This window comes from Erinaceus europaeus, unplaced genomic scaffold, assembly GCF_950295315.1.
Source record: "Erinaceus europaeus unplaced genomic scaffold, mEriEur2.1 scaffold_954, whole genome shotgun sequence".
In the NCBI taxonomy this organism is placed as follows: Eukaryota; Metazoa; Chordata; class Mammalia; order Eulipotyphla; family Erinaceidae; genus Erinaceus; species Erinaceus europaeus.
Genome location: NW_026647239.1, coordinates 16,682 through 39,229, shown reverse-complemented (window position 1 = coordinate 39,229; position 22,548 = coordinate 16,682). Strand labels below are relative to the sequence as shown.

Genomic DNA, 22,548 nt, shown 5'->3' with positions numbered 1-22,548 from the left:
ACCACAGCACTGCCCCACCATTCATGGAGCTTCCCCAGGTGCCTGCGTGGTGCTCCCATATGGTGCCAGGGGCTATGATGGCGCAGTGTGCGCTCTAGCGGGTGAGCCTCTCCCGGCAGCCCCTTGCACCCACTTTCCAAAGACCCCCTTGTGATTACAAGGAAGGCGGGTGACGGGGAGCTGTGGTCAGACTGTCTTCCTGGTACAGAGTGGGGCACTGCCTGGGCGCTGGCTTCCAGCTTGGGGGTTTCTTTGGGGCGTGGGGTGTCAGGCATACACTCTATTGCTGGGCATCAGCCCTCACCCCACCTCACTCCCCATCACAGGAAGGACTGGGCCCCCAGCATCCTCTCTCCTGCCTTTGCTGCTTTTGGGGTTTGAAACCCCCTCCCCAATACACACCTGTCTCCTTTTCCCTCTGCACCCTCTTCCTGATCACCCCCACAGCCCCACCTGTGCCGGTCCCTCTCCCCCAACCCCCTCCTTGGTAGCCTGCCCCAGGTGGGACCTTGGCAGAGGAGGGGTTTAGCAGTGGACATGGTGGGTCACAGACACAGACTCTCCCACACCCATGGGGCACCAGGCCAGGCTGTGGTCAGAGGTGACAGTGGGTGACACTCACCTGCAGGAGGGAACTTCCTGGTGCCAGGGTGGGCGGGCAGGTGGGGCAGGCAGTGACTGACCCACAAGGCATGTTGGCACACCCAGTAGCTGGCCTGCACATCTGGAGGCAGGCTGTGGCCAGCTGTCCCCAGGGCAGGGAGGGAGTGCACAGTCATTCATTCGCTCCTTGACTCCTTCAAGAGGCTCCCTGATGGCCCTGAGTGGCCGTGAGGAAGCCAGGCCCTGCCCCCAACCAGCTGACCAGCCTGGGACCCTCCTAGGAGAGGGGTCGGCACCCCCACTTGTCCTGTCTTTGCTCCACAGTGCCCCTATCCACTCTGGTCCCCAAACAGGCTCAGAGCCTGCACACAGTAGGAGCTTCTGCAGCCTGGAGGGGAGGGCAGGGGAGGGGGAAGGGAGAACTGAGAAGGGGGTGCAGGGGAGGGGAATGGCCGGGGAGAGCAAGGGGGTCCAGGAGGGGGAACAGGGGAGGGGAGGAGAGGAGGGATTGGAGAGGGGAGGGGAGAGTGAACTGGGGAGGGGAGGAGGGGGACAAGGCAGAAGGGGGGGAACAGGGGAGAGGCGTGGGGAGTGGCGTGGCGAGGGCAGAGGGGAGGCGGCCCCCAGCCCGGGTCTGGTCGGCTCTCACCTGGGCCGGCCCGCCGCACTTCCTCCCGCCCCGCCGCCCCGCCCCTTCCACATTCCTGCTGGGCCCAGGCTCCGGTGCTCTCGGTGCTGGAGGCCAGTGCCTGCTGGCCGGGCGCGATGCAGGCGGCCCAGGAGCCCAGCAAGCAGGTCAAGGTGGTCCTGGTGGGGGATGGCGGCTGCGGGAAGACCTCACTGCTCACGGTCTTTGCAGAGGGGTACTTCCCCGAGGTGAGTGTCCCGGCTGGGCTGGCTGCGTCTGGGTGAGGGCAGCGAGAGGTGCCTGTTAGTGGCCGGGTGTGGGGCAGTACTGATCAGTCTCGGGGTGGCCAGTCACTGCTGCCAGGGCCAGTCAGTGGTAGGGTGCGGCTCAGTACTGAATAGTGTAGGGGGGCCGGTCCTCAGATTGGTGCCAGGGCGCCTGGTCACTGATGGTCAGCCCCAGGAGTACACCTCAGTGCTGGGAGCCAAGGCTGAACCCCAGAAGGACAGGCCCAGGGCTCTCCCCACAGGCTGGAGGCCAATTCTCCTCGGCCCTGGGAGCCAGGCCTCAGGGATTTCATTTGTAAGGTGACAAGAGTGTCCCCTGTCCATGGTGGCTTGGTGGCCCTGAGGACATTCGTTAGCTAAGAGGCACCACCACAGACCAATGCCTGGGTGCCACTGGAACTGTGTCCCCCAGGTGGGCCCACTGCCCTCTATTTCCTCTCAGAGGAGACAGGGCAGCTCCGAGCCCCCAGCCCAGGGGGAGGAGTCTCCAAGCCTGGTGTGACCCCTGGCTGTGCCCCCCCCCCCCCGACTGGCCTGGGTGCCGCTCTGCAGTGTTCCCCCAAAACCCCAGTGCTGGGGAGACCCCAGGGTGATGGGAGGGGTTGCTGCTGGGAGGCATCGGATGCCCCCCCCCCCGGGCAGTTGGCACAGACCAGCCTTGTCCGGGGGGGCTGCCGGGAGCCAGGAATGGCCGGGGGGCAGTCCCCCCCTCCCCATCCCGGTGCAGGAGTCTGTGGGTTTGCTTCCTGCCTGCCTGTCCCTGCATCCCTGGGTGCCTTCCTCCCTCCCTGGGTCTTTCAGAGGCCACTGTGAGGCCAGGCCTGTGCCTGCGAGCAGCAGCGGGGGGGGGGGGGGGGGGGTAGGGGCCTCCCTGCTTGTGGCCAATTCCTGTGGTTTCGGTGCTGACGTCACTTCCTCTGGTATTTTCTCTAAGTCGGGGGGAGTTTTTTTCCAAGCCCTCCAGATGCTGCCCAGGCCACTTGGCAATTAGAGGGCCCTCTGGAGAACCACAGAGAAGCCAGATGGGGTGGGAGGCTTACCCCAGTACCCCTGGGCTCCAGACATCCTAGGTGGGACCCCATCAGACTCTTAGGTGACAGGCAAGCAGCCTTCTGGCTGGTGAGGCCGTGTGATGGAGCAGGGCTGGGGCTGGCCAGGGAAGGGAGGCCATGCCTGTCACAGCTCCTCCCTCCCCCCTGCTCTGGGCTCTCCTCCTGTCAGAGGTGGGGGGGAGGTCACTGTCACCTCTGAGAAGAGACCTCTTCATTATGTGACAAGAGTCAAGTCCCAGCCCTGAACAAACCTTCATGTCACAGGTGGGAAACAGTCCAGAGAGATGCCCAGGTCCCCCCATCCACACCTGGTACCACACCCGTGGCCGTCCCCTGCTCCTGCCCTGGACTCCCACTCCAGACTGGCCTCCCCCTCCATTGCAGAGCAGACAGCAGGCTGGAGTTGGCAGGGGGACTTGGGGACCCTCAGGTGGCCATACCTCCCCCTCAGCCTGGTTAGGACATAGGAGAGAGAGCTCTGGGAGCAGTCAGGTGGTGCCAGCCACTGCCCAGTCCTGGCTGGTGTTTCAATTAAAAAAGCAACAAAAAACCTGATTTAGGGGCTGAGTGGCAGCAACGCTGGTGAAGTGCACACATTGCAAAATGCAGAGACCCAGGTTCAAGCCCCTGGTCCCCACCTACACAGGGGAAGCGCTCTCTGTCTGTCTCCCTCTCTGCCTCCTTTTCCCTCTCATTTTCTCGTTCTATCCAAAATAAGTAAATAATAACTAAAAAAAAAAACAACTGATCCCTAAGTGAGAGCAGCTGTGTGTTGCTGTCCTGACCAGGCCCTCATGCCCCCAGGCCCAGCCCCGTCTGTCTTGTCTGAAGATGTCCATCCTGAGCAGCGTTTGAAGCAGCACCTGCAGGGTCCCCTGCAGATCAGATCAGGGGCTGCAGGTCCTGTTGAGAGAACACATGGAGGTGCAGACAGCTCCCTGTGGAGATACTCCAGAGGGAGGCGGGTGGGGACAGGTCCCGGGCACCCTGGAAGGGGTTTTTCTGCTCACTTCACCCCCCCCACACCCCAGAGGCTGGAGTTAGGAACCTCAGGAGAGCCAGGTGTCCGGTGGCCTGCGTCCGTCCTCAGCCCTGGGCAGTTCCTCAGGCTTTGTGCTCTGTGTCCTCACTAAAAAAATGGGGGCAGTGCTGGCTCAACAAGGCGGCAAGGGTGAGAGATGGACAGATGGACAGGTGCAGGACCATAGAGACTGTTTTCAGATTGAGAGAGGGAGACAGAGACAGACAGAGACACCGTAGTATCAGAGCTTCCTCTGTCACCACAGCACCCCCACTGTGGTGCTGGGGCTCATACCGCGGCAATGCAGGCGCCCTACCCAGTGAGCTCTCTTGCTGGACCCTGGCTGTCTGAGAGGTGGGCATTTATGCCAGCCAGTCTCCCTTGCCATTCTGAGAAGTGACATTCTTCCATAACCAATAGTGACTTGGTCGTGGTGATAGTCAGTGCTGGGTCCCAAACTGGGCATGTCTTCTTCTGACAGCCAGTGCCTCAGCAGCCCAGGAGGTGACACAGTGCAGGGCTTCAGACAATGTCTTTTATGTTTTTATAACATTCTTTTTGTTTTTTTAATATATTTTAATATTTATTTTGGATAGAGATAGACAGAAGTTGAGAGGGGAAAGGGAGATAGGGAGACAGACACCTGCAGACCTGCTTCACCCCTCGTGAAGCGTCCCCCCTCAGTCCTTGTGCCTGGTAACATGTGCTCAGCCAAGTGTGCCACTGCCCTGCCCTTCAGAAATAAGCCTTTAGAGAAAAACCGAGAGAGAGAGAGACAGGCTGGGAGTATGGATCCACCTGCCAGTGCCCATGTTCAGCGGGGAAGCAATGACAGAAGCCAGACCTCCCACCTTCTGCACCCCACAATGACCTTGGGTCCATACTCCCAGAGGGACAGAGAATGGGAAAGCTGTCAGGGCAGGGGGTGGGATACTGAGATCTGGTAGTGGGAATTGTGTGGAATTGTGCCCCTCTTATCCTATGGTTTAGTCAATGTTTCCTTTTTATAAATAAAAAAATTTTTTAAAGAAAAAAAAAAAAAAAAGAAAAACCAAGGGGCCGGGTGGTGTTGCACCTGGCTGGGCGCACATGCTACAGTGCTCAAGGACCCGGGTTCGAGCCCCCCGGACCCCACCTGCAGGTAGGAAGCTTCACAAGCGGTGAAGCAGGGCTGCTCGTGTCTCTGTCTCTCCCCCTCCCCTCTCAGTGTCTCTATGTCCAATAATAAGTAAAATTTTAATGCAAAATCCTTTGATGCCTGTGGCTCTGAGGTCCCAGGTTCAAGCCCCAGCCCCACCATAAGCCAAAGCTGAGCTGTGCTATGGTGTTTTTCTCTACCTCTATCTCTGTCTCTCTAAGTAAAAAATAAAAAAGAAGAAGAAGAAAGAGAGAGAGAGAGAGAAAAAGTACAAAAGAAAGAACCAAAAACCCAGGGCCAGGTGGTGGTGCGCCTGGTTAAGCACATCTATTACAGCGCACAAGGACCTGAGTTCCAGTCCCTGCTTCCCCACCTGCAGGGGGGAAAGTTTCACAAGTGGTGAAGCAGGGCTTCAGGTGTCTGTCTTTCTCTTTCCCTCTTTCTTTGAGCCCCCGGCCATTATATAAGGGGGAAGCTTCAGGAGTGGCGGAGCAGTGCTGTGGCGACTCTCTCTCTCTCTCTTAGGATTTTATTTATTTACTCATGAGAAAGATATGAGGAGAGAGAGAGAGAGAAGAACCAGACATCACTCTGGTACATGTGCTGCCAGGGATTGAACTCAGGACCTCATGCTTGAGAGTCCAGTGCTTTATCCACTGCGCCACCTCCCGGACAACATGTCTCTCCCTCTTTGTCTCTGTTCCTCACCCTATGTCTATAAAAAAATAATTTTAAAAAGCCCCTAAAACATGGCTCCCTGTGCAGGGGTCCTCTTTGGGCTCCCCCCACCCTTGTCTCCCTGGACTCAGAGATGAGAAGCCTGGCAGGGGGGCAACAGGGGGGTGGTCTGGGGCCCATGGTGGCAGATGCAGGCAGCTTTGGGCTCCAACCCACAGCCAGCCGCCCCCCCAGAAGCTGCTGTGCTCTGCTGCCTCTCCAGGTGGGGTGGGGTGCGGCACGTCTGGGGGGTGGGCCTGGGTGGGGGGGGGCCATCCTCACAGACACCCCCACCCCCAGACCTACACCCCCACGGTGTTCGAGCGGCTCTCGGTGAAACTGCAGGTGAAGGGTAAGACCGTGCAACTCCAGATCTGGGACACAGCAGGTAGGTGCATGGCTGGGGGCTGGGGAAGCACCTCTCAGGTGCCGACCCTTTGGGGGGGCTTGGAGCCTCACTCCTTCTGCACTGTGTCTACTGCCTCCTCCCTAGGCTAGGGCACCTCACAGAGATGTCCCTCCTGGGGGGTCAGGGGTCCAGTGTCCTATGTCTCTCTCTCCCCCCCCCCCGTTTCTCTGTGTCCCCTTCCTGCCCACCCTTAACCTTCCACTCTGGCTTCACCTGACCTTGACCTCTGCTTCCATAGCTGGTCTCCTCACCTCAGGTCTCAGGTCAGAGCAGGTGTCCTTGCTGGGTCCCCCACGCCCAGGGTGAAGCCGGCATAACCACTGTGCTATCTGAGGTGTGATAGCCTCACCCTGTCCCCATCTCCTTTCCTTTTCTTTTCTTTTCTTTTGTTATATATTCTTATTTATTTTGGATAGAGGTAGAGAAATTCAGAGGGAAGAGAGAGAGAGAGTCCTGCAACCTTGCTTCAGTGTTTATAAAGTTTCCCTCCTGCAGGTGGGGACTTGGGACTTGAACCCACCCCTTTGAGAATGGGGTGCTCTCACCCCAGGCAGGCTGAGGGGTCCCTCACATTGGAATGGCCACCTCAGTGCCATGGGGAAGGGCAGGGGCCCCTGGGGGCAAGGCCCCCTGTCTGGCGGGTGACCCCAGGTGTGGGGAGGTGCCGAGGAGGGGCAGGTGGGTCTGGGGAAAGTAAATCCTCCACCTTTACCCCCACCTGCACCCCCAGGCCAAGTGGACTATGACCGCCTGCGGCCCCTCTTCTACCCGGACGCCGGCGTCCTGCTTCTCTGCTTCGACGTGACCAGCCCCTACAGCTTTGACAACGTCCTCAACCGGGTAGGCGGGGCAGCGTCATTAGACCTGCTAATAAGTAGCTCTGGGAGCGCCTGGCACTTCCTGGCACTGAGCCCCTGCACGGGGAGGGTGCAGACCCTGCCAGGAGCGCAGGGGGAGGAGGCCAGGGAGGATGGAAGGGTGGGGCGCAGGCCGGTCCTGGAGGAGGGAGGTTCCCAGGGCAGGTGGTTTTTATTTATTTATTTTTCTTCCCTTGGGTGGAGGACGGGTTGTGTTGGGGAGCCCGCTCAGGACCCTAGCAGGTGCCCTCTGCTTCCACCTGAAACCTCCTCAGGAGATAACGCTCTCCCTGTTCTGGGCACCTGCCTTTAAGCCCACCCCAAGTGTGGGCTGAAGTCATTCACGCCCAGAGCAGCTGCTGTGGGCATGTTATAAACCCGTTTATTTTAAAGATCCATTTACTTATTAGAGAGAGCGTGTAAGCGTGTAAGCACAGCATCACTCTGGCACATGCAGAGTCAGGGACCGAACTCGGAACCTCACACTCGAAAGTCCAGTGTTCTGTGCTGGCGAAATAGTTCACTGGGATGGTGAAATGCTTTGCCTTGTCTGAGACACAGTTCAAACCCAGCCCCCACCACTCTGAGGGAAGCTTCAGTGCTGTGGTCATTCTCTCTCTCTCTCTCTCTCTCTCTCTCTCTCTCTCTCTCTCTCGCCGGAGCACTACTCAGCTCTGGCTTATGGTGGTGTGGGGGATTGAACCTGGGACTTTGGAACCTCAAGTATGAGAGTCACTTTGCATAACCACTGTGCTATCTACCACCACCCCTGGGGTGTCTCTCTCTCTCTCTCTATGTCTGTCTTTCTTTGCTTCTCTGTCAGGAAGGAAGGCAGGAAGGGAGAGAGAAAGGAAGGAAAATGAAAGAAAGAGGGGGCAGGTGGTGGCGCACCTGGTTAAGCGCACACATTGCAGTGTGCAAGGACGCAGGTTCAAGCCCCTGGTCCCCACTTGCAGGGGGAAAGCTTCACAAGGACTGAAGCAGGGCTGCAGGTGTCTCTCTGTCTCTCTCCCTCTCTGCCTCTCCCTCCTATCTCAATTTCTCTCTGTCTCTATCCAATAATAAATAATTTTAAAAATTAAAAGAGAGAGAGAAGGAAAGACCCAGTGTTTTATCTACTGCGCCACTCCTTAGGCTGTGTGTGTGTGTGTGTGTGTGTGTGTGTGTGTGTGTGTGTGTGTGTGTGTGTGTTTTAAGATCTATGTTTTGTTTTCTTTGCCACCAGGGTCATTGCTCAGGCTTGGTTCCTGCAAGACAAATCCACTAATCCCGGTGGCCATTTTTTTTTCTTTTATTTGATAGGACAGAAAAAAAATTAAGAAGGGAAAGGAGGGAGAGAGAGAGAAAGAGAGACGTGCAACCCTGCTTCACTGGTTATGAAGTTTCCCCCCTGCAGGTGAGGACCGGGGGCTTGAACCCAGGTCCTTGGGCTTGGTAATATGTGTGCTCAGCTGGGTGTATCACCGAGAGAACCAGAGCTTCACTCTAGCACATTTGATGCCAGGGATTAAACTCACGACCCTGTTCTTTTTTTTTTTTTTTCTTTTCCTCCTCCAGGGTTATTGCTGGGCTCGGTGCCTGCACCATGAATCCACCGCTCCTGGAGGCCATTTTTCCCCCCCTTTTGTTACCCTTGTTGTAGCTTCGTTGTGGTTATTATTATTGCCCTTGTTGACGCAATTCGTTGTTGGATAGGACAGAGAGAAATGGAGAGAGGAGGGGAAGACAGAGAGGAGGAGAGAAAGATAGACACCTGCAGACCTGCTTCACCACCTGTGAAGCGACTCCCCTGCAGGTGGGGAGCCGGGGGCTCGAACCGGGATCCTTACGCCGGTCCCTGCGCTTTGCGCCACATGCGCTTAACCCACTGCGCCACCGCCCGACCCCCAGGACCCTGTTCTTGAGAGCCCAAGGCTTAATGGGCTGCACCACCCCCTGGGGTGCAAGGTGTGCTACTGTGAAAGGCTCTGTCACCTGTGCCACCCAGTTACGGCCCTTGTACCTACACCAGCTCACTCAGACTGACAGGGCGCTGCTCTGTAGGCCCTGGCCGGCCCCTCTCCCCAACCAGGCTGAGGACCCCTCGGTGGCCAAGCCTCACCTCCCTCCCTCACCCGCAGTGGTACCCGGAGGTGAGCCACTTCTGCAAGGACGTGCCCATCATGCTCGTGGGTTGCAAGACCGACCTGCGTATGGACAGGTCACAGTTAAACAGGCTTCGGAAGATGCGGCTGGAGCCAGTGACCTACAGCAGGGTAGGGAGCCAGCCCTGGGAGAGGTACTGGGAATGGGGGGCCTCTGGGGGTGGATGGGGGAGGCTGCAGGGACTTTCTTTTATTTTTTTAAATATTTTTAAATATTTATTTATTTGTTGGACAGATACAGCCAGAAATTGAGAGGGAAGGGGGTGATAGACAGGGAGAGAGAGACAGAGAGATACCTGCAGCCCTGCTTCACCACTTGTGAAGCTTTCCCCCTGCAAGGTGGAGACCGGGGACTCAAACCTGGGTCCTTGTGCACTATAACATGTGCGCTCAACCAGGTGCGCCACCACCCAGCCCCAACTGCAGGGACTTTCGACTGAGCTTGGAAGTGGCATAGAAACTCTGCGAGGTTCTGCCACCAGACAGCAAAGCAAGGAGTGTGCATCTGAGAGTCCCACCCAACCACCCGTCTCAGAACAGAGAGTCAAAGCCACGAGAGACCTCTCCCCACCCCAACCCCTTTCTGTTTCATGCCTGGGGCAAGCTGGGGCTGTAACTGCCTTGGGACTGGGAGATAGCTCAGTGGGTAGATTACAGGAGGTCTGGGTTCAAGCCCTGGGGCCACATGGGAATAGCAGGGAGGCTCCACGGGTGGTGAGACAGAGCTGTAGTGTCTTTCCCCTCTTCTCTCTCTCCACCCAAGGCTCATCCTCTCTCTCTGTCTCTCTCTCTCCAACTAACAATAAACAAAAAACTTAAAAGTATTATAATGGTTGGGGGAAACAGCATAATGGTTGTGCAAAAGACTTTCCTGCCTGAGGCTCTGAGGTCTGAGGTTCAACCCCCAGCACCAGCTTATACCAGAGAGCTGAGCAGTGCTCTGGTAAATGATGATGATGATGATGATGATGATGATGATGATGATGATGATGATGATAATAATAATAATAATAATAGCCAGGTGGTGGAGTATCTGGTCGAGCACACACACACATTACAGTGAGGAAGGAACTGGGTTCAAGCCCCCAGACCCCACCTGCAGGTGGGAAGCTTCACAAGCAGTGAAGTGGGGCTGTAGGTGGTACCCTTCTGCCTCTCTACCCCCCCCTTTTTTTTTAACCAGATCCTTGCTCAACTCTGGCTTATGGTGGAGCAGGGGATTGAACCTGGGACCTCAGGCATGAGAGTCTCTTTGCAGAACCATTATGCTATCTCCCCCACCCTCCCACTCCCCTCCATTTTAAAATAAATATTTATTTTTATTCTATTTTAATAAGAGAGATACAGAGAAAGAGATACACCAGAGCCCTGCTCAGCCCTGGCTGATGGTGGTGCTGGGGATTGAACCTGGGACATCAGCACCTCAGGCATGAAAGACTTTTGCAGGGGGAGTCGGGTGGTACACAGCGGGTTAAGCACAGGTGGTGAAAGACTTTTGCAGAACCATTATGCTGTCTCCCTAGCCCTTCCTCTCTCCCTTTCTCTTTTTTTCTTTCTTTTTTTCTTTCCATTCTTTCTCTCTCTCTCTCCCTCTCTTTTTGCCTCCAGGGTTATTGTTGAGGCTCCATGCCTGCACTACCAATCCACTGCTCCTGGAGGCTATTTTTTTTCCCTTTTGTTGCCCTTGTTGTTTATTGTTGCTGCTGTTATTATTTTGTTGTTAGTATTGTTGTTGTTATTGCTGTCATTGTTGTTGGATAGGAAAGCGAGAAATGGGAAGAGGAGGGGAAGACAGAGAGGGGGAGAGAAAGACAGACACCTGCAGACCTGCTTCACCGCCTGTGAAGCGACTCCCCTGCAGGTGGGGAGCCGGGGACTGGAACTGGGATCCTTATGCAGTTTCTCGTTCACGCCATGTGCGCTTAACCCACTGCACCACCGTCCAGCGCCTTTTTTTTTTTACATGCTGGGTGTACTATGAAGAGTTTCCTTTTTTTTTAATTAGGGGGTTAATGCTTTACAGCTGACATTAAATACAACAGTTTGCACATGCATAGCACCTCTCTCCCTTTCTATCTTCCCCTTCCCTCTCAACTTCCTCTGTCTCTATCTAAAATAAAGTAATTGCAAAGAAGAATCGAAAGAGACATTTTAAAGAAGAGCCAAGAACAACAACCATCAGTTTAGTGGGGCTGGCTCACAGCGATGGGTGTACCTGCCTTGCTGTGCATGATACCGGGCTTGAGCCTGCCCCCTCAATATTCTGGGGGACGCTTGTGTCCTGTGGATCTTCCGGGGTCAGGAGAGAGGCTTGTGGGGCAAGGGTGCATGAGCCTCACACAGGCACCTGTCCCACAGGGCCAGGAGATGGCGCGCTCCGTGGGGGCCGTGGCCTACCTGGAGTGCTCGGCGCTGCTGCAGGAGAACGTGCAGGCGGTCTTCCAGCAGGCGGCCAAGGTGGCCCTCAGCAGCCGTGGCCAAAACATCTGGCGCAGAATCACCAGGAGTTTTTGTGTGATCACCTGACAGCTGGGGCTGACTGGACTGCACTGCCAACAGACAGCCCCCCCCAGCCCCAAGCCAGGCCCCCCCACATACACACACACATATCCCGGGGTCCTGGCCTGCCAGCCCCAGGTACCATAACCCTGGAAAAGCCTCCAGCCATCAGTGATGTGGCCTCCAGGCAACCAGCTCTGGAGCTGCCCTGTGCGACCTGCGCCTCCTAGTGGCTACTACAAGAACTGCACCTCCAGGACCAGGCCGGCCCGGTCCCTGCACCTTCCCTGGTGATCGCCATGAGTAAAGTGACATCACCTGTGCCTCGTGTCACGCCTCTTGTTTCGAAAGGACTTTCCTCACCTGAGCCCTGGAATGCAGGCCTCCGCCCCAGGGAGGTGCCCGCTGCCCCCAGCTTTTACTGAGGGAGAACGGGGCGCCTGTGACCCGGGCCCCTGGACACACAGGAGAAAGGATTAGGCTTGTACGAGGGGAGCCGGCTGCGTGCTAGAGCGCAGGGCTTGCAGCCATGAGGTCCCAGGTTTGACCCCCAGCACTGCATGTGATGCTCTGATGCTCTGCTTCTCATTCTCTCTGTAGGTGTGAGTTTGAATAAATAATTCATCCAGTGCCAGTGCTCTCTGATTTGAGTCCAGACACCACACAGGAGCACCATGACGGGGTTGGGGAAGCTCCATGGATGGTGCTGTGCTGTCTCTGCGGTGGTGCACCCATTTAAGTGCCCACATTACCATACAGAAGGATCTGGGTTCAAGTCCCTGTTCCCCACCTGCAGGGCAGAAGCTTCACAACCTAACTGCTGAAGCACTTCTGCAGGTGTCTATCTCCCTCTCCCCTCTCAATTTCTGTCTGTCCTACCTAATAAAAATAGAGGGGAGTCGGGCAGTAGCACAGTGGGCTAAGAGCACATGGTGCAAAGGGCAAGGACCGGCATAAGGGTCCCGGTTCGAGCCCTCAGCTCCCCACCTGCAGGGGAGTCGCTTCACAGGCGGTGAAGCAGGTCTGCAGGTGTCTGTCTTTCTCTCCCCCTCTCTGTCTTCCCCTCCTCTCTCCATTTCTCTCTGTCCTAGCCAACAAGGACATCAATAACAACAATAATAACTACAACAAAAAAACAACAAAGGCAATAAAAGGGAATAAATAAATAAATATAAATTTTTAAAAAATCTATTAACAAATAAATAATAATAAAGCTTAGCAGGCACCTAGCACACAGCGGTGCTCACGAAAAGCTCAGAAACTCAGAGTTGGTGCCATGTGTTGGTTGATGTGAGAAACTCGAGCCCCGGAGGAGGAGCACCTAGCAGGAGACACATGACACAGCCACTGGGGAAGGAGCAGGGACAGACTCCAGCGCGGGGGGGGGGGGGGGGGGGGGGGGGGGGCACCAGGAGCCCGGTGCAGTCTCAGGGTGTGGATTCCACAGCAGGATAAGCTGGAAACTTGAGCCAGCCTTCCCTGTGGTTTAAGATCAAGTTGCTCCCTCCCACCCTCCCTCGTCTGCTCCTTCCTCAAGGTCATCAACAAATGGGTGAAGTGGACGCCCCCACCCGCCGCCCCCAGAAAGAGTCGTGAGGGGTGGGGCAGCCTGGTGGAGGCACCTTAGTGAGCACAAAGCCCTGGGTGTGAGGGCTGGTACCTCATGGGAGCGAGCCCCAGGGGAAGGTCCCTGGACGGCCGGGCAGTGCTGTGGTGTCTCTCCTATCACTCTGTCTTCTTTTTTTTTTAAAAAAAGAATTTATTTATGGGAATTGGGCGGTAGTACAGCGGGTTAAGCGCACATGGCACAAAGCACAAGGATCCTGGTTCGAGCCCCCGGCTCCCCACCTGCAGGGGAGTTGCTTTAAAAGTGGTGAAGCAGGTCTGCAGGTGTCTGTCTTTCTCTCCCCCTCTCTGTCTTCCCCTCCTCTCTCCATTTCTCTCTGTCCTGTCCAACAACAACGACATCAATAACAACAACGATAATAACTACAACAGTAAAACAACAAGGGCAACAAAAGGGAAATTTAAAAAAAGAATTTATTTATTCATGAGAAAGACAGAAAAGAGAAAGAACCAGACATCACCCTGGTACATGTGCTGCCGGGGATTGAACTCAGGACCTCATGCTTGAGAGTCCAGTGCCTTAGCCATAGCGCCACCTCCCAGACCACCTGTCTCTGTCTTCCTTCCCCCAATCTCCCACATTTTTTTTTAACCAGAGCACTGCTCAGCTCTGGCTTATGGTGATGTGGGGGACTGAACCTGGGATTTTGGAGCCTCAGGTATGAGAGTCTCTTTTGCATAACCATTATGCTATCTACCTTCCACCCAACTCCCACTTTTTTTTTAATACTTATGTATTTATTCCCTTTTGTTGCCCTTGTTTTATTGTTGTAGTTATTATTATTGTTGTTGGTATTGATGTCGTCATTGTTGGATAGGACAGAAATGGAGAGAGGAGGGGAAGACAGAGGGGGAGAGAAAGACAGACACCTGCAGACCTGCTTCACCGCCTATGAAGCGACTCCCCTGCAGGTGGGGAGCTGGAGGCTCGAACTGGGATCCTTGCGCCAGTCCTTGCGCTTTGTGCCACCTGCACTTAACCCACTGTGCTACCACCAGACTCCCCCAACTCCCACTTTTTAAAAGTTTTGTTGTTTTTTTTTAATTTGATAAGTCAGAAAGAGAAGAAAGGAGATAGACAAATGAGACATAGCAAGGCCAGGCGGTGGTGCCCTTGGTTGAACGCTCACATTCCAGCGCACAAGGCCCTGGGTTCAGGCCCCTGGTCCCCACCTGCAGGAGAGAAGCTTCATGAGTGGTGCTTCATGAGTGGTGAAGCAGGGCTGCGTGTCTGTCTCTTTCCCTTTCTATATCCCCCTTCAATTTCTGTCTCTATACAATAATAAATAATTTTTTTTTTGCCTCCAGGGATATTGCTGAGGCTCAGTGCCTGCGCTATGAACCTACTGCTCCTATGCTCTTTTTTTTTTTTTTTTGATAGGACAGAAATTGAGAGAGGGGGGTCGGGTGGTGGTGCATCTGGTTAAGCGCATGTATTACAATGCGCAAGGACCGGGGTTCGAGCCCCCGGTACCCACCTCAAAGGGGAAAGCTTTACAAGTGGTGAAGCAGGGCTGCAGGTGTCTCTCTGTCTCTCTCCCTCTCTATCACCCACTTCCCTCTTGATTTCTGGCTGTATCTATCCAATAAATAAAGATAATAAAAAAATAATTTAAAAAAGAAATTGAGAGAGGAAGAGAAGATAGAGAGGAAGAGAGAAAGACAGACACCTGCAGATCTGCTTCACCACTTGTGAAGCGATTCCCCTGCAGGTGGGGAGCCGGGGCTCGAACTGGGATCCTTGTGCTTCACACGGTGTTCACTTACCTGGTGCGTGCCACCCGGCCCCCTAGTAAATAAAAGATTAAAAATAATAATAATAAATCAAGAAAGAAAGAAAAGGAAAGGGGAGAATGTGCCCCAAAGTGTGTTCAACTGAGTACACTACTACCCAGCTCCCGGATGTGCCCAAAAGTGAAGCCCTGGGTTCCAGCGGCCACAGATCCAGGGAGGCCCCGCTTCTGCCAGGTGTGGGCTCCCAGCTGGTTGTGGGGCTACTTCCTGGCAAAGAACTTGGGGGTCTGCTCAGAGCACCCCAGCTGGGTTACAGGATCGGGTGCAGGAGCAGTGTAAGCTGCTCAGGAATGGGGAACCAACCGGTCTGCTGACCTAGATTTCCAGGCTCCGCCCCCAAGCTCAGAATGTCTCTCCCCTCCCCTCCTCCACCCCTGCCTCCTCCCAGGTGTTTGGCTCTGGTTCCCTGCAAGCTGACTTATTATTATTATTATTATTATTAGAATTTATTTATTTATTTGTTTATTTATTTATTTATTCATGAGAAAGATAGGAGGAGAGAAAGAACCAGCCACCACTCAGGTACATGTGCTGCCAGGGATCAAACTCCTCATGGTTGAGAATCCAGTGCTTTATCCACTGCGCCACCTGCTGGACCCACTGCAAGCTGTTATTATTATAATAAAGGAGAGATAGGCAGGGGAGACAGTATAATGGTTCTGCAAAAAGACTCTCCAGCCTGAGTCCCAAGTTCAATCCGCAGCACCATCAGCCAGAGCAAGGCTCTGATGTCTGTCTGTCTGTCTCTCTCTCTTTTTTGACAGGACATAATGACATTAGGAGGGGGAGATAGAAGGGGGCCAGGAGGTGGCGCACCTGGTTAAGTGCACACACTACAGTACACAAGGACCTGGTTCAAGCCCCTGGTCCCCACCTGCAGGGGGGAAGCTTCACAAGTGGTGAAGCAGGGCTGCAGGTGTCTCTCTGTCTCTCTGTCTCTCCTCTCAATTTCTCTGTCTCTATCCAATAATAAATATTTTAAAAAGTTTTTAAAAGAGGGGGAGATAGGGAGGGGAAGAGAAAGAGAGACACCGGCAGACCTGCTTCACCACTTGTGAAGTGTCTCCTCTGCAGGTGGGGAGTCGGGGCCTCACACCCAGGTCCTTAAACATGGTGATGGGTGAGCTTAACCGAGTTTACCATCTCCCAGCACCCTCTCTCATTGACAAGTTGTTTTTTTGTTCTTTATATTACTTGTTTGTTTGTTTGTTTTCTTGTTTCCTTTCTCACTGAAATAAAATATTAAAACAAACAAACAGACAAAGCCATGCGACCTTACTTTGTGCTTGGCCCTCTCCCTTCCCTGCCTGGGTGGCTGAAACTCTGTGCTGCCTCTGGTCCCTGGTTGCCAGGCCGCCTCTGCCCTCCCCAGCACCATCAGCATTCTGAGGAAAATAAAAATTAGTATTTAGAGGTCTATTTAATAAAAGAGATATGCACACAGAGAGAGACAAGGCAGAGACAGATAGAAAGGCCAGAGCACTGCTCAGCTCTGGCTTCTGCTGGTGCTTGGGATTGAACCTCGGACCTCAGAGCCTCAGAGCCTCAGGCAAGAAAGCCTCTTGTAGAACCACTATGCTGTCTCCCCAGCCCTAGCAACATTGTTTTTGAGTAACTAGGAGACACAATTTGAAGCACAGGGTACCTTCCCTCTCTCTTGGAAAACATCCCTATATTCACTTGGTGGGAGACCAGCACAGGGCTCAGCTCTGGCACAAGAAGGTGGTGGCTGGGCTAGAACCCGGAGCGCATGTCTGCAGGCTGCACCCTCTGCCCAACCTCCACATACAAGGGACCTCATAGCGGTGTGTCCTCACCTGGGCACCCCCTGCCTCATTCTCAGGACTGTAGAACAGCTGGGGGGACTGGGAGGTGGCACTGGGGTGGCTGGGAGGCGTGCAGACACCACAAACAAGCCAGCACAGGTCAAGGTGCAGCCCCTGCCCGTACCCGGTGAGGGCCGGCAGACGCCCTGAAACACTTCACCCGACCCCCACTCAGCCAGGTGTCACGGTGCCTGCTGGCTGGGGCTATGGTTCCTTCTCTGCCCCCTAAAGACCGCCTTTCACCCCAACTCCCCACAGCACACCCCACACCCCCCAGGCCAGAGGAGGGTGTGAGCACCACACTGGAAACCGCCATTTCTCCACACCCCTCTGTCTGCCTGCTGGCAGTGGGGTCCCCAGGTCCTCTCCAAGGGCCACTCCCTGGCACCCTGAGGAGGGAGGGTGGAGCCACTCTGAATCACCAAGCCTCAGTCTCCCTCTGCCTCTGCTGGGAGAGCAAGCTCGCTGTGTGGGGAGGGGACCAAGCTGCTGGTCACCCACCAGTGGCCTTGCTCTGAGGGTGTGTCCCTGGTCCCCAGGAAGTCACTGACCAGGGAGCGAGTCAGAGTCAGTGGCAGGCTGACAGAGACACCTCCAAACAGTGGGAGAGCTGACTGCCAGTCCTCAAATTCCAGGGCTGGCAGTGGGGCCAGGGCCCAGGACTTGCACACCTGAGGCCCCAGGCTTGATCCTGCGTGTGCCTGAGTGATGCTCAGAGCTGTCGTGCTCCTGCCTTCCCCCTACATACACGCTGTTGTGAAATGAATAGCGTGAATCTTTAAAAACACAGCGGCCGGGTGGTGAGCGCACATGTTACGATGAAGAAGGACCCAGGTTCGAGCCCCCAGTCCCCACCTGCAAGGGGAAAGCTTTGTGAATAGTGAAGCAGGGCTGCAGGTGTCTCTTTGTCTCTATCCCCCTCTATTGCCTCATCCCTCTCAATTTCTGTCTGTCCCTGTCCAATGAATAAATAAAAATTATATATATAGTGGTCCGGGAGATGGCGCAGTGCAAAGACACTGGACTCTCAAGCATGAGGTCCTGAGTTCCATCCCCGGCAGCACATATACCAGAGGGATGTCTGGTTCTTTCTGTATCTTCTCCTATCTTTCTCATTAATAAATAAATAAAATCTTTTTAAAAAAAGATTATGGGGGAGTCGGGCAGTAGCGCAGTGGGTTAAGCGCACGTGGTGCAAAGTGCAAGGACCAGCATAAGCATCCTGGTTCGAGCCCCCATTAAAGATTGACTTACGATGCAAAGCACAAGGACTGGCGTAAGGATCCCGGTTCCAGCCCCCGGCTCCCCACCTGCAGGGGAGTCGCTTCACAGGCGGTGAAGCAGGTCTGAAGGTGTCTGTCTTTCTCTCCCCCTCTCTGTCTCCCCTCCTCTCTCCATTTCTCTCTGTCCTATCCAACAACAACGACAACAATAAAACTACAACAGTATAATAACAAGGGCAACAAAAGGGAATAAATAAATAAATAATGAAAAAATATTTTAAAAGATTATAACACACACACACACACATCAGACTGGGAAATGGCTCCCCAGCAAAGTGTACACTTGACCGCACACAAGGACCCTGGTCTGAGTCCCCTGCAACCACATGGAAGCAGCAGGCAAAGCCACAGGGCTCTCTCTGTTTCTCAGCCTCTATTTGGAGGGGACAGGGAGACCACTACTGGCCTGAACTCCCAGTAAAGCTCTCATGGCTGTAACAAAAAAATTTAATATTTTTCATTTATTTATTTATTATTGGATAGAAGCAGAGAGAAATTGAAAGTGGAGGGGGAGGGAGAGAGACAGAGACAGACACACCTGCAGCCCTGTTTCACCACCCATGAAGCTTCCCCCCTGCAGGTGGGGACCAGGGGCTTGAACCCAGGTCTTCGCACATTGTAATATGTGTGCTTAACCAGATGTGCTTCCACCTGCCCCCCGCAAAAAAAAAATTTAATAGGGTCAGATTGTGGTGGTCCAAAGATAGCTCACCAAGTAGGGTATGCACCTTACCATGCACAAAGCCTCAGGCTGAAACACGGACACTGCCTGAGGACACCGCAGCACCAGGGGAAGCGCCACACACAAGGTGGAGCAGTGCAGAGACGTCTCTCACTTTCTTTGCTTCTTTCTGTGCCTATCTATGTGCAATAAAAGAAATGACACTGATTAGCCAGGGAGCAGTGGAATCTGAGGCGCCCAAAGCCCGCACCATGAGTAAGTAACTAAATAAATAGGTTGCTGTGGAAAGTAGAAACCTATCCTGGATTCTGTCATTTACCACCACTGTGACCCTGGAGCTCTCTCTCCGTGCCTCAGTTTCTCCCTGTGTGCAGAGGAGTGGAAGGAGGACTTTTCCTGAGGACTGGGAGGCTGCTGGCCACTCACTGCCTCCAAGGCCCACTAGCGTAAAGGGGGGAGGAGTTACTGGGCACTGGGGGGGGCATTGGGTGGGGGGACATTGCTGTGGGTCCCAGAGGAGGGACAGGGAGGCCACACCGGCTGGTAGGAGCTCTGAGCCAGGCAGGGATCCCTGATTCCTCCAGGGCTCAGCACAGAGCCCCAGAATCCAGACAGACAGACCAGCTGGGTGAGGAAATCTGTCTGGGGGCGGGGAGCAGGGTGTGGTCCTCCCAGACAGCTCAGACCTGGAAACCCAGCTTCACCGCCCAGCCCACTCCTGTCCCTGGGAAAGACCAAAACACAATGGGGGGTGGGGGCTGGAGGGGGCTGGAGGGGGCAGGGTACCTCCCAAGGAAGGAAAGCCAGTGAGGGCGGGCGGGGCAGGGGCTCAGTGGTGGACTAGCTGTATGGCTGAGGCCCTGGGTTCAATTCTGGCAGCAAATGTACCAGAACAGTGCTTGGATCTCTCTCACTGAAATTGGAACAAAAGGGGCTGGGAGTGGGGGGCTGGGAGACAGCCCACTGGGTAGGGGGCGTGCAAAGCACAAGAACTGGTGTAAGGATCCCAGTTCCAGCCCCCAGCCCCCAGCTCCCCATACACATCACACACACACACCACACACACACACACATACATACGCACACACACAGAGACACACACACCACACACACACACACACATACATACGCACACACACAGACACACACGCAGAGACACACACACATACATTCACATACATACATATGCACAGACACACACACACACAGAGACACACACACATACACACAGAGACACCTCCCAGCAGGGAGAGCGACTGCCCTGGACTGCCGGGACCTGGACCAGCAGAGGTGTGAAGGGAAGGATTGGTGTGTAAAGGAACATTCCCTGCTTGGGTGGGGAAAGGGGCAAGGGTACATAATGAGGGGGAGGCGGGAGGCATGACCCACCAAACAGAGGGGCTATTTGGCATTGTATAGTCCTCAAGGCAACAGTCTGTAAAGTCTATGAATTACTCAGGATCAGTCTATGAAAAACCAGCAGCGTGAAGGAAAATAAGCTGCTTCAAAATTGTGTAAAATGTATATAGGGTATGTCAGAAAGTCCGATACAAGTCTCAGTCCGAAGTAGATGGCTAGGGGAAGAATTGGCAGGGGATGCAATGCTGCATGAGGGAGGTCAGCCGCTGGAATGTTGCTTTTCTGTAGATAGCCAGCTGGAACTGCCAACACGTGACAAGCAGGTCAGAAGCAGGCATGAAGAAAGTTCTGTCCTTGGAGTCTGTGTATCAGGGTCTTCAGATTGCTTTGAGTGACATCTAGGGTTTCGGGGGGTGTACCACGGTAGTCGTGCCATCTAGTGGGTGACGTCAGGGTGTGCAGGGGTTCAGATGGTTTTTCCGGGATTCCTGTGAAAGAAACACAAACAATCTGCTTCTCGTGGTTAATTTGAACTTGTAACAAGTTATAGGTTTGTTATAGTTGATACCTCGATGATTATAATTGGTTTAGAATCTCTTTATGATTTTATTAAAAGGTCATCTAATGTGACCTCCTGTAGCAGCCTCTACCGCAGGATCTTGAGACCAATTTTAGCTAAAATATGTATTTTAAACAGACTCAAATTGCTTAGAGAGTTAACGCATATTCGTGACAATGATTTTAACGTTTACAGTGCCAGATTGATGCCAGATCTGTTGTGGATTAATTTCCACAAGATAGTTTACAGGGCGCCTTTGGGGGCCCTTCAAAGGTGTCCTGTATATAAAATTTATATAGTTTAGTTTTGGGAATGAGTAGTCACGTTGAACATTTAGACTTTCACCTAAATAGTAAGTTACCTTAACAAATTAATTTTTACCTTGTCTGGTAAAAGTGTAGCTGTAGGGTTGTCTCTCTTCCTATCTTCTCCAGCCTATCTCCTGCAGCCCTGAGGAGCTCCGAGCCACAGAGAGCCCAATCTAAGAAGCTGGGGAGCTTCAACATGTGAACTCAACTCACTCAGACACGTTGACTTACAGCCCAGGTGGTGGCCTTGGAGCCTCAAGCTCAAGGATCTGAGTTCGACCCTTGGCTGTTCTTACCTCAGAGTGATGCTCCGGTGTGCATGCGCTCTCTCTCTCTCTCTAATAAAATTAAGAAATCTTCCCCTTTTTTTAAACATGTGCATTCAACCAAGTGTACCACCACCTGGCCCCTTTCTTTCGTTTTTTTATTGCTTATCTTTTTTTTAATTTTTAATATTTATTTATTTTCCCTTCTGTTGCCTTTATTGTTTGTTGTTGTAGTTATTATTGCTGTCATTATTGTTGAATAGGACAGAGAGAGATGGAGAGAGGAGGGGAAGACAGAGTGGGGGAGAGACCTGCTTCACTCTGCTTCACTGCTTGTGAAGCAACTTCCCTGCAGGTAGAGAGCCAGGGGCACAAACAGGGATCCTTATGCCGATCCTTGGGCTTTGCACCACGTGTGCTTAACCAGCTGTGCTACCGCCCAACTCCCTCTTTCTTTTTTTTTTTTTTTAACCAGAACACTGGTTAAAAAAAGTGGCTCGCTTCATTCCTGTCCACATCTTGGAATCTGAGTCTGTGCCCAAAGTTTGGCGTCGAAGGTAATAGCGGTTTTGAAACCAAAGAAAGACCCAACACTGGCCGCCAGCTATAGACCCATTTCTCTCCTCTCCGTGTGCTACAGACTCCTTGAGAGGCTGCTTCTGTCACGTATTTCTCATCTTACAGAGAAATTCCTATCACCCGCCCAAGCTGGTTTCCGCCCAGGAAGATCTACCTGCGAACAAGCCCTGGTCCTCTCAACTTACACTGAAAATGGATTCCAGAAGAATTTAAAGACGGGTGCTGTCTTTGTTGATCTCACAGCAGCCTATGACACGGTCTGGCACCGTGGTCTCCTAGTCAAGATCTCAAGATGCCTGCCTCCATGGGTGGCCAACACTATATCGTTTCTTCTCCAAAACAGAAGATTCCGGGTGCATCTGGGTGACAAGTCTAGCAGATGGAGACTTGTCTCAAGTGGCCTCCCCCAGGGCTCTGTTCTGGCTCCTACGCTATTTAATATTTACATCAATGACCTCCCAGAAACTTCTTCAAGGAAGTTCATCTACGCCAATGACATCTGCTGTGCAACTCAGGCATCCAAGTTCGACATCCTCGAGGAAACACTCACGAAAGACATGTCTCTGATATCTGATTACTGTAAAAAATGGCGACTAATCCCTAGCACTGCAAAACCAGTATCATCTGTTTTCCATCTACACCATGCCTCGACCTCGTGTGAGCTTAATGTGCAGCTTGGCGATACGAGAATCCGGCATGAAGCCCAGCCAGTCTATCTTGATGTTACTCTCGATTGCACTCTGTCATTTCACAAACATCTCATAAAAACTGCAGCAAAGGTGGGCGCGAGGAATAACATCATTGCAAGACTGGCCAGCTCCTCATGGGGCGCGAGCGCTTCCACACTACGATCATCCTCTCTGGTATTATGCTATTCCACTGCAGAATACTGTGCCCCAGTATGGTTCCGT

General features: G+C 53.6%; 1 protein-coding gene across 3 annotated transcripts; it reads left to right on the top strand.

Annotated features, from left to right (window-relative positions):
* The first annotated feature begins 1,234 nt into the window (after window positions 1-1,234).
* Window positions 1,235-11,476, top strand: RHOD (ras homolog family member D). 3 transcript variants are annotated; one of them, XM_060183851.1, is made up of 5 exons: window positions 1,235-1,479; window positions 5,747-5,834; window positions 6,586-6,695; window positions 8,724-8,990; window positions 11,215-11,476. In XM_060183851.1, the coding sequence occupies exons 1-5, from the start codon at window positions 1,369-1,371 to the stop codon at window positions 11,380-11,382; spliced, it is 744 nt and encodes a 247-aa protein (XP_060039834.1). In that variant the 5' UTR covers window positions 1,235-1,368; the 3' UTR covers window positions 11,383-11,476. The 3 variants fall into 3 exon arrangements, with proteins under 3 accessions (XP_060039834.1, XP_060039835.1, XP_007518715.1); XM_060183852.1 differs by having other exon boundaries at window positions 1,242-1,479; window positions 8,833-8,990; XM_007518653.3 differs by having other exon boundaries at window positions 1,248-1,479; window positions 8,833-8,967.
* Window positions 11,477-22,548: the final 11,072 nt, after the last annotated feature.